Source organism: Pelophylax lessonae (genome assembly GCF_965119305.1).
Source record: "Pelophylax lessonae genome assembly, chromosome: 8".
Lineage (NCBI taxonomy): Eukaryota > Metazoa > Chordata > Amphibia > Anura > Ranidae > Pelophylax > Pelophylax lessonae.
Genome location: NC_138775.1, coordinates 270646303 through 270663614, shown reverse-complemented (window position 1 = coordinate 270663614; position 17312 = coordinate 270646303). Strand labels below are relative to the sequence as shown.

The following is a 17312-nucleotide window of genomic DNA, read 5'->3' as shown; positions in this document are numbered from 1 at the left end:
TGGGCATATCTGGCACTTCAGTACCCGTCACAGGTGCAGCTGCTCATATTAACACCCACCGCACTGGAAAATCACTGCTATACAGGAGTTTCTGGGGCAGAGTAATTCAGATATTAAATAAACACAGTACCCACCTGCACACGGTTATATTTATGGTAAGTGCCAACCATGATGCTGTTTAAAAAAAGAAAAAGAAAATTGCTAAACTTCAGTTTTAGGAATTTTGTAATCTGCCATACAACAAAATCCTGTCCTATGATCCAATACTGACATTTCATGTTTTTTAGACTCTTCATATGATTGTAGGCAAAATATTTGTTCTTTGTTTCTTCCAGCGTCCACTTGCCCTGGGGGCAGATATTTGTATGTATTCAGCAACTAAATACATGAACGGTAAGTGTATTATCGCTTTGGTATATTTGCTAGTAGCTTGCTGTTGCATGCAGTTAGCTCCTTGTCCACTAGAGGCTGCTATTGTGCTTTGCTTGAAAACCTTAAAACCAATTGTCCGAATATGCTGTATAACTTGAAAATGATTTATTATATCAGAACTCCAGGCAAAAGCCATACGTTTTAAGGTCTTGCTTATATGCTCTACATATGCATGATGACTTACACTTAGGTTGTATTCCTAATTTTTGATTTGGGTCAAAGGAAAAGCTTTAAAGTAGAACTATAGGCAGCTTTTTTTTTTTTTTTTTCTTCTTCTCCTGTCCCCCTTTGGGGAGAATTGCCTTCACTTTTTCCATAGCAAAAAAAAAAAACTGGAAGTGAGCGGAATTCCTGAATACTTTTTTGGGGACATCCCAAAATTTGGCTTTTCCTTTACTTTCAGTTAAGCAGGACAAATATAGGGAATCTCTCTAACAGGTGCAGATGTAGTAACAAAAACATGACAGGGGTCCAAATCTATCTTCAATCTATGCAAAACTATAAAAAAAGTTATGTCCTTAGTTCTACTTTTTTAAATATTCATCTTTTCACAAAAAAGCATCCCCCTTTTCCCCACCTTGTAATATTCCCATCTACCAACACCTTCTCCTGCCGAAATAACAGACCAGTACCTTTAGAAAAAATTATTACACAGTGCTGGAGGCAGTGTATAATGCAATAGTGGTAATTGGCACTGGCCACATGACAAATACTTTTTTAAAGCCGCCTTCTGGGGTGGTGTCACAGAACAAAGGGGAGATTCTCATTGGTCACATGGCCAGTGCTGACCAATAAGTGCGTGCCATTGGGATCAATATGCAGTGCTGAACCGTTAGACAGGCTGGAGAGGGTGTCAGAAGATGGGGGGATTATAGAAGTCATATGCAAGGGGGACTCTGTTAGTTAACCTCTGCAAGGTGAACAAATTTTTATAAGGGTCACATTTCTACCGGTTTATATTGGCTGCTCAGGTGAAGAAAAAATGGTAATGGATCTCAGTGGCTCTAGCCCAAATTTACACACAAGATGATCTGATTGCAAAGCTCAGTCTATAAAGGGTTAAGACAAACGGAGCCTTAGGTCAGGCCGCCATTGCTGTGCAGTCTCTTTAGCTTTCCTAATAGTGCTCTGGAAATTCTTGGTCATGTAAATTTAAATGTGGTTCCCTCCTATCTTATGGGTTACTGTAGATACATTTTATTGTTGGTCACCTCTCCATCCCCATCCTTTTGGCTGATACGGAGCTGCTTTTATTTAATTTTTTTTTTTTTTGTCTGCTATATATTTGTGGAATGTGATTCATTTTAAATATTGAAAATTTGTGGGTTTTTTCCACTCCCCTCTAGGTCACAGTGATGTCGTCATGGGGCTGGTTTCTGTAAAGTGTGAAAAACTCTACGAGAGACTTAAATTTCTCCAGAATGGTAAGTTGGTATATAGCTTCTGGCACAAGGGGTGGGGTAGCTGAGCGCAGATTTGGAGATGTCTGGATTGGGTGAATTCTTCTTATACGTACAGAAATTGCTCTTGTGGCTAGGCTTGATTTTCTGCTTTTCACAAATTTATTAGCCTGTTAATCCAGTTACAGCCACCAGTATACCTAGATGGGTGGTATGAATGGGGGAGACTGACTATTTGGAGTTGGGGGTGGGTGATGGAGAGAAAATAGGACTTATGTAATTTTAAAAAGCGTGGTGTTTTTTGAGGTATTCTGTAGTCCTTACACATTTTCTGTCCCATGGTGACAATGCTGCTCCTCTACAGATACAGTGCAGTGAGCATTGTCACCCTAAGACTTAAAGTGTGTTTCTGGTAGAAGTAAAAACAAAGGGGAAAAATCCTATGAAAACTACTGCAGCCACTACCACTACCTCTAAGGACTGGTAAGCTGCAATATATTGCATTTTAAGTTTGGGGTTTAGATATGCACATACATGGCTTTTTTTTTTCTCAGAGAATAGGTTCAGGAATTCCCCCCCCTAAGTTCTGAGTCACCCCTTGTCTCCAAGAGATTATTGTATGGAGATTGAGAGATCACAAATGGACTGATTCTTCATTTGTGAACCTTTTTTTTTTTTTTTTTTTTTTTTTTTTTCTTTCTACTTTATGTATTTTATCTGTAGGAATTTGCACTAATGTTATAATACTCGGTGTTGCAATTTTTGCATCTACATTAGATGCAAAATTAAAGGATTTCAGTGTAAAATCTCCCTTCAGACGGGTAGGTTGCATATTGCCTGCTAATAGCAGGCCATCTGCTGACAAAGTGATCCACTGAATATCACTAGGTATAAACATTATTCATGTAAAAGGGGCCGATGTCTGTCTGATGTTAAACTAGTGACTCTGCCTCTTGCAGTCCTACTGGTGGCAGTTTGTTTAAATTGCCAATGGCAAGATCGCTAATGCCCCGTACACACGTGCAGATTATCTGCAGACTTTTGTCTGCAGACTTACCTTTTCTATGTAGTGCAAGGGCCTGCCGGATTGCATACAAATTGAAAGTGTTTAGGTGTGACCTCATATTATATGGTTTTGGTAAGTCTGCAGATAATCTGCACGTGTGTATGGGGCATTAGACTACCTTGTTTGCCTATGAATTGTTACCTCTGTAGCTGAGGCAGTGCAGTGTCGCTCCCATTGCTAGCGATCAAAATTCAACAGTATTTGGACCAGTGAAAGAGCGGCATATTGCTGTGCCTGCCTACAGAGGGCGCCATTTACAGAGACAGCCAGGCAGCCTCTTTAAAGGGATTATAAAGGCTGAAGGTTTTTTCCTTAATGCAGTCTGTGCAGCAGCACCCCTAATACCTGAGTCCGTCACTATCCAGCGATGTTGCAGGAGTGTCTCAACTGCCCAGGAACCCCCCCTCATTGGCTGAGACAGAAGCATGGGGCAATTGACTCCCGCTGCTGGCAATCAAAATCAGCCAGCCCATCAGGAGAGAAGGGGATGGGACCGGGTCGCGGCTCTGTCTGGATACAGGGAGCTGTGACTCTGCTCAGGTGCCCCCATTGCAAGCTGCTTGCTGTGGGGGCACTCAACAGGAGGGAGGGGCCAGGAGCACAGAAGAGGGACCCGGGAAGAGGAGGATCTGGGCAAAACCAACTGCACAGAGGAGGTAAGTATAACACGTTTATTAATTAAAAAAACAAAAAAACTTTGCAATCCCTTTAACAATCCTGCCGTTGACTATTTTGTCTCTAGTGGCAGAATTGCCCGTCTGAGATCAGCCCAAAGAGTAATAAATCTATCTCAGTTGCAGTTGGCTGCCCAGAAATACAGGCGCATGGGGCACAAATATACTCTAAACCTGTTGCAGGGACTTTGCTAAACTCGAGGAAGCCTGATTTACGTTTAGCTGTGTCACTAATTTGCTTGACAAATGTCCCCCATGTATGTAGACCTAATTGCCACAATTACATTTCTAACTATTTTGCTGTACAGGAAGCAGAGTGGGATGCGAAGGTCTACAGAGCGTCTAGGATTCTACTGTAAGAATAGATAAATGGGATAATGATATTAATATAAAGTCTTCCTTTAGTGTTTAATGGGTTGGAGAGCAGGAGATATCCTATTATGATGATATTTTCTTTCTTGTGTCCAGGCTACATATGACCTCCCACTGTACATCATACATATATTTCTATGATGATTGACTGATAAACATCTGTCTGTTTCAGCACTCGGCGCCATTCCGTCCCCATTCGATTGCTACCTCTGTAATCGCGGTCTGAAGACTTTACCTCTGCGAATGAAGCAGCACTTCCACAACGCGCTGGCTGTAGCCATGTTTCTCGAGAAAGACCCTCGTGTTGACAAAGTTCTCTTCCCAGGTAGGAAGTCAAACTATATAGTCAGTTCTGGTTCTAGAAATGAGGTGAATGATTTTTGGAATTTTTTGTTTGGGGTTTTATAAAAACTCTGCAAAGCCATTTGCCCAGAGAGTGCATGTACATTTAGTTCTGTGTGAATTTAAAAACAAAACCAGCTTCTGTAAAAGGTACATGGGCACTGATTATCAACAGTGCCCACCAGTGCTGCCTCACCAGTGCCCACCAGGGATAGAGAAAAATTGCTGCAAAGGCCGGTTATAGGTGAGGGCAGTAACCTTTTTTTTTTTTTTTTTTTTTTTTTTTTATTCGACGGACACAGCACTTCTTAAATAAGAACTAGTGGGTTATATTGCCTCCTCCAGGAGTAGGACTAGGCAGAATAAACACCCGGCTACGCTCATGGGCTTTCCTCAGCTGGTATATAACCCCCCCCCCCCCCCCCCTTCTGCTCTAGGTAATCAGTGTGGGGCGGACCAAGAAAAGGACTGGCTGCTTCAACTACCATCTCCAGATGGATCAGACAGACGGTGACTCAGCTACCATCACCAGACCAGATGGATCAGACAGACGGTGACTTCAGGCCTATTACATTAAAGGTCAGGTTCCACTTTTCCCTGTAACGGCGCATTCTACTCGGAAGGCCCAAGAAGCACTCCGCACCCGAGTAGAATGGGCCATGACAGGGAAAGATGGAACCTGACCTTTAATAGACTAGGCCTGAGTCACCGTCTGATCCATTTGGCGATGCTAGCCGAAGAAGCGGCCAGTCCTTTTCTTGGTCCGTCCCACACTGATTACCTAGAGCAGAGATGGGGGTTATATATCCGCTGAGGATGGCCCATGGACACAGAGAAATGGATTTTACGGTGGGTACAAAAATCCCAGCTCCTGATCTTCATAATCATTGGGTTATACTGCCCCCCCTACAGGTGTAGGACAGTAGGCAGAAGGAATTGGCTACGCCTATGGGCAGGGGATATACTCCTTCTCTGCTATACTCAGTGTTTTTTTTATTTAGTTTTTATTTCCCTGTGAGATCCACATTCAACTGCTGGACTGGATAATCTAAATCCAGTGGTCACCCCAGTGAGCGAGCGCAGACAACTCCACGCTAGGTCGGTCGCGACATAGCCCCACTGGATGGGGGCTGGCCTGCGAGTTAACGCCTCGCAAAGTTGCATATAACTGGGTCTCGGCCTGAGTGGCAGCGTTCCTTCTGGCCATCAGCCCCCCCCCCATTTAGATGGCGAGAGGTTCTGTCTGGTGCCCTCCTGGTATTGTGAGTAGCTGCCCTCCTGAGGGGTTTTGGGGTGGACGTCAGACCCCTGGGTTCTCCTCCTTCCCATCAGGCAACCCCTTTGTTTGTTCCCTCATCCTACCCCTCTCCACTTATGCTGAGGCTGTGTGGGTGGTCTGGTCCACCTCCTAGGGTGGGGGCAGTTCGCTATACTGGCGATTGGGGGGGGGTGTGCGCCGGTGATCGGCTGTGTGGCTGCGGGAGGGGGGTTGTAACTGGTGGGGGGTCCTCCCAGGGCCCCCCTGTCCTGCTCCTGGATCCCTGGGAGCCTTGTGGTGCCACCATTTTGCGGGTTTAAGTGGGCTTTACTGTCAGGGAGCTTCTGTATCATTTGATCATTGATGATTCTCCCAGTAGTCACATGATCAGTAGCCTGTCCCTCTGGCTCCTGATTAGAAGACTTGAGCGAGCACTCCTGGGGAGAGAGCTTGGTCGGTGTGCTGGTAGTGGGCAATGAGGGCATTCTCTGCACACAGCCTCCTGCCATCATTGACGCATGTTCGGTGGCTTGGTGTTAAGGTTCACCTTTCTTACCACTGCATATATTTCTCTGCTCAGCAAGAGGTAATAAACAGCATAGAATACAACTTACAAATGCTGTCTCAAGTGAAATGTGTAAGTGTGAAACGCGTAAAAGCTGTTTTAAATAAAAATATACAAATATAGCCTATTGAAAGAGCCAAAATCCCGTTGTGTGTTTCCTCCCCCCCCCCCCCCCCCCCAGTGTAAATTATTTTATTTTTTTTTATTTTCTATGTTTTAAAAAATGTTTTCTTATTAAAGGGCTGCCATCCCACCCACAATACGAACTCACAAAGCGTCAGTGCACTGGTGTACCTGGTATGATCACATTCTACATCAAAGGCAACTTGGAACACGCCAAGATATTCCTAAAGAGTGTGAAGGTGAATATGGATTTAGACTGGGATAATATGTGGGAATATATTATTGACTTGCATTCTGACTCTATGGAGCTACATATTCTATCAGCTTGTGGAGGCCAGTTGTTTGTCTGGCCTTGGTATACAGTGTGGCCGGGACCCACAGACCTATCCTCACTAGTTACTAAGGTGTATGTAGGAGCATAAAGCATGGTAGCTGTCAGAGCAACATACTGTAGTATAGTTTAAAAAACAAATTCCTTTTAAAGTGTTTGTTACCCAAAATGAGGGGAAAAAAATAGATCAGGTTACACAGCACAGTACCTGTAATTTGGCCCCTTTGTATCACCAAAAAAAAAAAAAATATGGAGTCGGAGCAGTACAGCAAAATTTGATGAAGCTTATTCCTAATTTTTTTCCTAACTAAAAATTGCATTCCGCACTGTAGTCACAGTACTTTAGTTGTACACACTGTGTGTGTGTGTGTGTGTGTGTGTGTGTGTGTATATATATATATATATATATATATATATATAATATAATATTCGCTTATGTGGTCTTCATACAGCTAACAAAATATGTCTTAATAGGTGTTTGCTCTGGCTGAAAGTCTTGGTGGATATGAAAGTTTGGCTGAGCATCCGTAAGTATACCCCATTATAATTTTTTTTTTTTTTTTTTTTTTTCCATTCCGTTTTTAATGCATTTAGTTATTATTTAAAGCAGCTTAGCAGATCTTTGTTTTACTATAATGGAGTAAAACCTCTAATCTTTCAAAGTAAAACCCTGGATCATAATGGTGTTTGGGGATAGAACACATTTATAAAAGAGCAACCTGCTAACCCGAATGTCCATAAAGCAGCATATAAATTCTCTTTTTTTAAACCCTCTTGAGTGCCGCAAAGGCCTGCATACCCGCCATGTGGAAAGACTGATCACTTTGTACACATTAGCGCATGATATGTGACTTATTTGGTGCCAGAAAGACTGATCCACCTAGAATAGGACAATATTCAGTTATTAGAATGCAACTTGCTGTGAAATTAATGATGGGCTGAAAAGTATTTTCGAGTCTAGAACCTGTATAGTCCATACCATAGAGATGGGACAGGGAGTGATAGAGGAGAACTATACAGTGGGTACGGAAAGTATTCAGACCCCCTTAAATTTTTCACTCTTTGTTATATTGCAGCCATTTGCTAAAATCATTTAAGTTCATTCTTCTTCCTCATGAATGTACACATAGCACCCCATACTGACAGAAAAACACAGAATTGTTGACATTGTTGCAGATTTATTAAAAAAGAAAAACTGAAATATCACATGGTCCTAAGTATTCAGACCCTTTGCCCAGTATTTAGTAGAAGCCCCCTTTTGATCTAATACAGCCAGGAGTCTTTTTGGGAAAGATGCAACAAGTCTTTCACACCTGGATTTGGGGATCCTCTGCCATTCCTCCTTGCAGATCCTCTCCAGTTCTGTCAGGTTGGATGGTAAACGTTGGTGGACAGCCATTTTTAGGTCTCTCCAGAGATGCTCAATTGGGTTTAAGTCAGGGCTCTGGCTGGGCCATTCAAGAACAGTCACGGAGTTGTTGTGAAGCCACTCCTTCGTTATTTTAGCTGTGTGCTTAGGGTCATTGTCTTGTTGAAAGGTAAACCTTCGGCCCAGTCTGAGGTCCAGAGCACTCTGGAGAAGGTTTTTGTCCAGGATATCCCTGTACTTGGCCGCATTCATATTTCCCTCGATTGCAACCAGTCGTCCTGTCCCTGCAGCTGAAAAACACCCCCACAGCATGATGCTGCCACCACCATGCTTCACTGTTGGGACTGTATTGGACAGGTGATGAGCAGTGCCTGGTTTTCTCCACACATACCGCTTAGAATTAAGGCCAAAAAGTTCTATTTTGGTCTCATCAGACCAAAGAATCTTATTTCTCACCATCTTGGAGTCCTTCAGGTGTTTTTTAGCAAACTCCATGCAGGCTTTCATGTGTCTTACACTGAGGAGAGGCTTCCGTCAGGCCACTCTGCCATAAAGCCCCGACTGGTGGAGGGCTGCAGTGATGGTTGACTTTCTACAACTTTCTCCCATCTCCTGACTGCATCTCTGGAGCTCAGCCACAGTGATCTTTGGGTTCTTCTTTACCTCTCTCACCAAGGCTCTTCTCCCCCGATAGCTCAGTTTGGCCGGACGGCCAGCTCTAGGAAGGGCTCTGGTCGTCCCAAACGTCTTCCATTTGAGGATTATGGAGGCCACTGTGCTCTTAGGAACCTTAAGTGCAGCAGAAATCTTTTTGTAACCTTGGCCAGATCTGTGCCTTGCCACAATTCTGTCTCTGAGCTCTTCAGGCAGTTCCTTTGACCTAATGATTCTCATTTGCTCTGACATGCATTGTGATCTGGAAGGTCTTATATAGACAGGTGTGTGGCTTTCCTAATCAAGTCCAATCAGTATAATCAAACACAGCTGGACTCAAATGAAGGTGTAGAACCATCTCAAGGATGATCAGAAGAAATGGAAAGCACCTGAGTTAAATATATGAGTGTCACAGCAAAGGGTCTGAATACTTAGGACCATGTGATATTTCAGTTTTTCTTTTTTAATAAATCTGCAACAATGTCAACAATTTTGTGTTTTTCTGTCAGTATGGGGTGCTATGTGTACATTCATGAGGAAGAAGAATGAACCTAAATGATTTTAGCAAATGGCTGCAATATAACAAAGAGTGAAAATTTTAAGGGGGTCTGAATACTTTCCGTACCCACTGTATATCCATCCAGAACTTATGCGTCCTTCTCCTTCCCCCTACCCCCCCCCCCACACTTTTTGGGCTTTGTCAACCAACTCCTCCCTTCCCTTGGAATCAAGATGCCTCTCAGCAAATGGCTTGCGGCATCTATTTTACTAAAGGGGTCATTTTGGGGGGTGTTTGAATGGTCCTGGCATTTTATGCCCAATATTAGAAGCTTATGCCACACCTCACGCACTCTTCTAACCACTTGAGGACCAAGCCTTCTGACACTTTTTTTTTTTTTTTTTTTTTTTTTATACAGAAGTATTATTTATTTATTTTTTTTTTACTCAAATTACTTTGAATCCCCAAACATATTTTTTTTTAAAGCTAAGGCCCTACGGAACAATATGGTGGGTGTTGGGAGTCCGACTGCTTTGTAAAAGCAGTCTAGTGGCTAATAATCTGCAAGGATTGCATATGATGAATTGGGTCAGTGGACCAATATGACCGCAACCCACTTTTTAGTAATGCCCATGAGGAGGGATGAAAGGTTTTAAATTCGGAAACCGTGATACGTTTCCATGCAAATTCTCTAGCAAGGGTCAAATTTGGATTTGCGGGGATGAATTGATCGGCAAACAAATTGCTTTGGTCCACAATAGATCTGTACAGATCTTCAGTGAAAACGGCTCCTAAAAACCAAGTGGAGTAAAATCGGCTGTTTCCACCTGAGTTCCGGGCTGGCAGTATGGGCTCTATGGGCCTGTCTTCGAATTCTTGGTGGCTGCGGGACACAGCTTGAACTGCACTTATGGGGCTCTCCACGTCACCAAGTGTTAATGCAGTGCTGGTTTGACTACGACCAGGGTGTACTAGGCAGCTGGTGCTTGTCGGTTCACCAGAAGGTTGAGCGGCACTAGTACCAACACTCTGCTGACGAGAACCCTGCGGTTGTTGCACCTCAGCAACAGAAGAACAGGGGCGAGCACGCCTGACCTTAGCTCTGACGACGGAGTAGAGGTCCCTGCTATCAGTCAGGGTGCCGCTGCTCTCTACAGGTTCGAATACTGAGCCTGATTCTGACCGTGAGGCTTTCCCATTGCTCTCATCTGTCATGCTCTGCATCGTGTAGGCCTCTTCACTAGTGTATCCCTGTTTTGGACATTTTGGCCAATACATTTATAGGTACCTAGTGTAGCACTGGCCCTTGGACTGCTGGATTTTCACACTTTAGGGTCCCCCTGGATTACCGTTATTAACTTTGACATTCACAGTCTATCACTTTACTTCTTGGCTCAGTCAATAATTAATCCAGTCGCCTGACAACTCGCGCTAGTGTGAATGGACCCTTAGGCTGCATTCACACTTGAGCGTAGCGGTTTCGCGCGATTTTTACCGCGTTTTTGGAGGCAGGCATTAACGACATCTACCAAAAAACGCTGGTAATCAGCCCAAAAAGAAGCCCATGTACTTTTTTTTTTTTTTTTTTTTTTTCAGCTACAGGCGTTTTTGCTTCAGGCGTTAAAACGCTCAGATGTGAACAGGGGCCATTTAAATGAATGGGGTTTTACTTGTTGGGTGTTTTGGAACGTTTATTTTTTTTTTTTTTTTGAGCGTTTTTGGAGCTGAAAGGTGTGAATGGAGCCTGAACAATAAAATGGCTGGAATATTTATCCAGTAGAACAATACAAAATATTTGAATGTGACACGAAGGTATGACTAAAGGCAAAACTTTTTTGATCATAGTGGAGAGGGATTGGAACATTAGTTAGGTTTTTATTGCTGCCTTTGTTCCCGTTGGGCAGAGTCGCCCTCTATTTGGCCGAATGTCAGAAGTATTTGTGCAAATTGGCCAAAATGTGGTATATTTTCTCATTGGGCTGTTTTAGAAGAATAGACCACATTTTAGCCAGAAGATGGGAGCTGACGATATAGGAAGAATTCTTGTTGAAAAAAATCTGTGGAAATTTCGAGAGAACATGCAGAAATGCTTTTGACAATTGTCCAATTAATGTTTTGTAAATGGACCCCTTAGCCTTCATTCTCTGGTGGTTTTTGTATGTTATTTAATAAAGTGTGTGCGTGTGCACTATATTACCAAAAGTATTGGGACACTTGCCTTTACACACACATGAACTTTAATGGCATCCCAGTCTTAGTCCGTAGGGTTCAATATTGAGTTGGCCCACCCTTTGCAGCTATAACAGCTTCAACTCTTCTGGGAAGGCTGTCAACAAGGTTTAGGAGTGTATCTATGGCAATGTTTGACCATTCTTCCTGATATGCATTATGCATTTGTGAGGTCAGACACTGATGCTGGTCAGGACTCTGAGTGGAGGAACTTGACTGGTCTGCACACAAACTCATTCAATTACTTCATGGACCTTGTTTTGCGCACTGGTGCACAGTCATGTTGGAACAGGAAGGGGTCACCCCCAAACTGTTCCCACATAGCTGGAAGCATGAAATTGTCCAAAATGTCTTGGTATGGTGACTCCTTTAGAGTTCCCTTTACTGGAACTAAGGGGCCAAGCCCAACTCCAACCCCACACCATTAACCCCCTCCCCCCCCAAATGATTTGGACCAGTGCACCAAGCAAGGGCCATAAAGACATGGAGGTGTGGTGTCAAACTTTGCTGGCCTGCACAGAGTCCTAACCTCAACCAATACAACACCTTTGGGATAAATTGGAGTGAAGACTGTGACATGTCTGTGTATTCTAGGTCAGAAATGTTCCTTCTGGGGGTTTCAAATCTCTTGGTATTTTTCCACAGAGCAATAATGACACATGCCTCTGTCCCAGAAGAAGACCGGGCCCTCCTCAACATCAGTGACTCCCTTATCCGTCTCTCTGTTGGCCTAGAAGACACAGAAGACCTTATTGAAGATGTGGATCAGGCATTGAGGGCTGCTGTAAGTATTGCCAGTGGACAAAGCCTTGTGGCTACATAGACAGTGCTGTAAGACTTTTTGCCAGTGAAAAGGTGCATTAATATGGTTGCTATGCTGATGGAATATAGTTTAGGTCTTTTAAACTATAAAAATAAATGCGTATCCCCAGCACAGCTAGCCTGCAAACAAACCAAATTGACAACTTCCTTTAAAAACAGAGTGGGTTTTGTTGCACACCTTCTGTGTCCAGAAAGTAATGAGAATATTTAAAACTTTTTTTTTTTTTTGAAAAACTTTACAATTGGATATTCTCATTGAAAGTGTACGCCACGCTTCCAGCGGTTTCTTCATACCATCTCTGGGAATCTTAAAGTGGGATGGCATTCAGAGCCTGCATAGGTGCTCTTTGGACGTTATCCACCCTACCAAATGCTGTCCTTTCAAACCCTTCATCTTTGGGAATGTGAAAAAGTTGCAAGGAGCCATGGCTGTAGGGTTGATGGGGGAAGCACTATGATGTGTTTTTCAACCAAAAACTCTAAGGCTTGGTTCACACTAGTGCAAATTGGATGCGGGTTTTCCCCTACATCTAATTCGCATGGCAGGAGACTGTGACTGGCTCTCAATGGAGCCAGTTCACACAGCCCTGGGACAGGTGTGGAGCGGTTTGCAGAAGAGTCGTGTGGCTTCTGGTCCATTTCAGGCCCAAATCTAGCCAAAAAGTTGGGCCTGATTTGGTTCTGAATTGGAGAACAGGGACGTGTGGAAACACTGTGCATTGTTGTGATGAAGGATCCAAGTTGAGCCGGCCTCAGGACACACAAAACTGTCTTCCAGGTAAAATCTTTGATCACACTTTGACCAATAGGTATAAATTCCTTATGGATCACTGGAATCCTCTCTAGTGATCACTCGACTCAAATCAGGCTCTTTCCAAATGGGCCAACAGGTCTTGGGGCAAACGAGTTGATGTTGTTCCTTTTGATCAGGTGACAAGTTCTTTGGAACAAGTTTTAAACACACTTTCTCTATTGTTCATCAACAGACGCAGCTCCATCTTCATTAATAGTAGGGTTGTGTTCCTCCCATCAGGAATAAGCACTAGGCAGGCAAAAAGCTTAACCACACCTATGTGGGCTGTCACTGCATGCCTAACCCCCTCACACTTCGCTATCATTAATCAGTTTGTTCTGCCTAGTGTTAGGAATAGGACCTAGCCCTTCTGGGACTTTGGTCTTGGCTGTAACAGGGAAAGTTTGTGTTTTTTTTTTTTTTTTTCTTCACTAGTTTGGTCCTGAGGACTAAGATCCACAGCAACTACAAGCAACAGCCGGCTGTGGTTTTTGCACTGAAAAAAATCTAGATCCTTAATGTCTCCCGGCCTGGCCATCGAGCGTGAGCAGGTTATAGGCCAGAACTAAGCCTTGCCACAACAGTGCCCTGATGGATGGGGATGAGCCTGCGAGTGGACAGTCTCGCTGGGATGCACACGACCTGGAATGCCCTGAGTCGCAGCTTCCCTTTGGCTGACAGCACCCCCCATCCCAGGTGGGAGGTGATCTGTCTGGGAGTGGCTCCCACCTGGTACCATGGTATGGTGAGAGTGCTCAGGTTGTTCCTGGTTGAGCTCCATGTTACTTGATTGGCTATGTTTAGCCTTTGGGGGGGACTGGTTTTTGCGTTGTCTTCCCACCCCTCATAAATGTACTGCTTTGGGACATCCCTACTAGTAATGAAGATGAAGATGGAGCTGCGTCTATCGCTGAACGATAGAAAACCTGGATTTTTGTAAAATCCTTTTCTCTGCAGTTCATCGACAGATGCAGTACCCACCCCTCCACTGCTGGGTGAATGGGTTTTTTTGTCTTCTAAACACTTCTTGCAACTAAACTGATTGATAGCAGAGTGTCAGGTAACCTGCAGGGACAGCCCCCATTGGTGTGTCAGGTAACCTGCAGGGACAGCCCCCATCGGTGTGGTTAAGTTTTTGCCTGCCTAGTGCCTATTTCTGATGGGTAGCAGCATAACCCTAAGGTTAGTTCTACAAAAATCCATTCCCCCCCCCCCCCCCCATATTTTCAAATCCTGAGTCATGATTTCATGAACAATTGACGTGGTAATTCATGTTTCCTTTGCAATCATTCAAATAGTAAGCTGCCGGTCACGGCTGAGAACAGACCTTACTCATCCATATTCTGTTCCATTTTTGACAAAGAGGGGCCTCCTGATCTTTGTGCAGCTTCAACACATTGTCCTTCTTTGAAGGCTTTTTGCCATCGTTGCACTTGCAAATGAGGGGGCAGCTTCTCCATAAGATTTCCTCACAATGTCCAGTTTCTTATACACTTTTACCCTATTTCACACAAAAATGTATCATGTACTGCTGTTCCAAACTTGTTTGCATTTTTCTTAATATGAGGCAGTTGAACAGGGTGTCACAAACAATGTCTTGACTCTGACAGGTCTGGCATTCAACTGATCAGTGGTCTATTGTATATCTAGCACTCCACATGACATTGGCCAGCGTCTCCCTTCACAGTCCTTTTATTCTGTAGGATCTTCACCCTCCTTTTATTGTGGATATACCTCGTATGTGGAAGCTGCAGTGCCTACGTTAAGGCTTCTCTGTATACAACAGCCCTAACTCTATCATTTTGAGAATCTCCAAGTTGAAGTGCATATAGCAGTGGCTAAATGAAGGGCAGGTGTGCCCAGAGGGAGTCCATTTTGTCTTAAAGGCACAGGGACACATTGGATGACCAGCAACAGCACAATGGCAGCTAAAGGCATCCAATGTGCCCCTACATCAAATCAGCGAACAAACTGCAAAAAAGATGGCAACCACCCCAATTTATAACTAGCCTTTGCAGTAAAGTGAACAATGAAGAGCAACGCACATCACAAAAAAAAAAGCAAATCAAACTTATGTGGGTAAAGTTAGGAGTTGATTGCTGTAGAGCAGTGGTTCTCAACTCCGGTCCTCAGGACCCACTAACGGCCAGATTTTAAGCATCACATTGGGGAGATGCAGATTAGAATACTGCAATCACTGAGCACCAAAATATATCACCTGTGATGTATTTCAGTTATCTTGCAAACCTGGCCTGTTAGTGGGTCCTGAGGCCTGGAGTTGAGAACCACTGGCTGTAGGGCCCCCTAAACTGGTCCATAGTTATTGCTACACTTGATCTGAGCCAAAAGGCCATGAAGCAGTGGTCCAAACAGGGCTGGATTGATGCGTAGCCAACCAAAGCCATGAGGCTCAAAACCTCTGGGGAAGGAATACGGTCACCTAAACATCATGTAATGTCATCCCATGCCAACCAGTGAAATCTGGATACATCCTCATTGTTTATGTCCCAGCACAGTTTATGTTGGTGGAAGCAAGTACTGTATACTTTACGCCTAGATGCAAACTGCAGATAGGTTGACAGTTTTCCTAACTTTCCAGTGATCAGATACAGAGAAGAAAAATGCTGTCCTGGTAGAGTACATATCCAGCCTTGGGTCTATATGGGCCTCTTAGAATGATATCCTAATAGTTCCTATCTACCTTCCTGGACAGCTTTTATCTATCATCAAACAATCATAGGTAACTTTTTTTTTTGCTGTGTGCTGTTTTTTTCTGGTATTGATGCACTTACACTCAATTCAGGGGAATTGGAAAATCCTCACTTGCAGTAGGGACTGCACCTGCACTGCAAGGTTTATTTGCTCATTTAGTCTAGGGGAGAGGAGAAGCACTTTACCTCACTGATCCTCCGGCAGACGCTCCTCCATGCTCTGACAGTTGACTGTCCTGTAGCATCATCCCATCCAGTGCAGGGTTAAGAATCTTGCATTGGTCTTGATGACATCAGGACTGCTGGAAGGAAGGGGGAGAAGACTCTACAGCAGGGGTGTCCAAACTATGACCCTCCAGCTGTTCAGGAACTACAATTCCCATGAGGCATTGTAAATCTCTGACATTCACAGACCTAACTAGGCATGATGGGAATTGCAGTGTCTGAACAGCTTGAGGGCCACAGTTTGGATATAGCTGCTCTACAGGGACCAGTCTAGCAGTGCAGAGGATCAGCTAAGTAAATCTTCAAGTCCCCTAGAACTACATGTGCAGCTCCACTGCATGGGATAATGCTTGTTTCCTTTTATTTAAGTTGGGCTTAAAGATCCTCCTTTAGGCATGGCAATACAGTTGTACATTAATGCTTTTCCACGTGATAAATGCGCATTGAGCCATTTGGAAGATCACATTTGCTAACTCTAAATAGGACCAAGCAGGAGCATGCACCAAAAACTCTATATACAACACTGTCTACCAACCAGCATGGTAGAGAGCACTGAAGAATACTGTGGATTATTGCTAGTCTGTTAGATCCTTTTTGTGTTTTGGAACATTTTAAAATAATCTAAATATCTCTTCTTTGCTTTTACAGCACCCAGGCCTTAAAAACCCGACCAAGGTGGAAGACTTGCTGGAACATTTGAAGTTCAACTGTTGAATTCAAAAAACGGCCACATTCTTGAACAGCTTACAGAGAGCTAGACCTAATTAGACTTTTCATCCTAATAAAATAATAAATCTAAAGGCCTACCCTTTGAAAGATTTACACTTTAACCCTTTATAAAGCTTTATTAAATTTTGTCTGAGTGACATTTGGAGCCAAGGGTTAGAGTTAAGAAGCCTGCTGGTGTTTGACAGTTGCGGCCCTGTCCTAATCGCAAATAAGTACGGTAACTTTAATCGAAAACTGAGAACCTTGCTTTTGCTTACATTCCTTTTTATCTTCCATTTCCTTTAATCTACAAGATACTGTTATGCAGACTCAGGCCATATGTGTGTATTATCAAGCATAAGCTCTGTAGGTGGCAGAGAAACAGCTGTCAAATTTTTTTAGATCATTCCCTACTTCTGACTCCCAGAGTCCCAGCCAAGCTGTTCCAAGCAAACTATTTCCTTTGCTAACACATGTGCCCACTATCAGCACTGTATGTAGCCTTAGCTATGTAGCTGTTCCAGGGACAGGAAGTCCCTGTACTAAACTGTGTCGGACTGAGTGCTGCTCAGCCATTCACAGGAAGCTTTGCATTTTTATGAATGAATACAAGGCTTCCTGTAGATGACTGAGGTGGGCAGATGACATCACAATCTTAGAATCAGCCAATCGGAGGAAGCCTTGTATTCATTCAGAAAATCCAAAGCTGCCTGTGAATGGCTGAGCAGTGTTGGTTTTG

At 43.6% G+C, this 17312-nt stretch overlaps 1 protein-coding gene across 1 annotated transcript in view; it reads left to right on the top strand.

The window, feature by feature from the left end:
* Positions 1-16638, top strand: part of CTH (cystathionine gamma-lyase) — a 41985-nt gene extending 25347 nt beyond the window's left edge. The window contains exons 6-12 of the mRNA XM_082265280.1: positions 336-393; positions 1779-1856; positions 4117-4269; positions 6350-6471; positions 7038-7090; positions 11960-12098; positions 16514-16638. Of these exons, the coding sequence (XP_082121406.1) occupies positions 336-393; positions 1779-1856; positions 4117-4269; positions 6350-6471; positions 7038-7090; positions 11960-12098; positions 16514-16579 (669 nt within the window). The 3' untranslated portion in view covers positions 16580-16638. The remainder of the gene's footprint in view (positions 1-335; positions 394-1778; positions 1857-4116; positions 4270-6349; positions 6472-7037; positions 7091-11959; positions 12099-16513) is intronic.
* Positions 16639-17312: the final 674 nt, after the last annotated feature.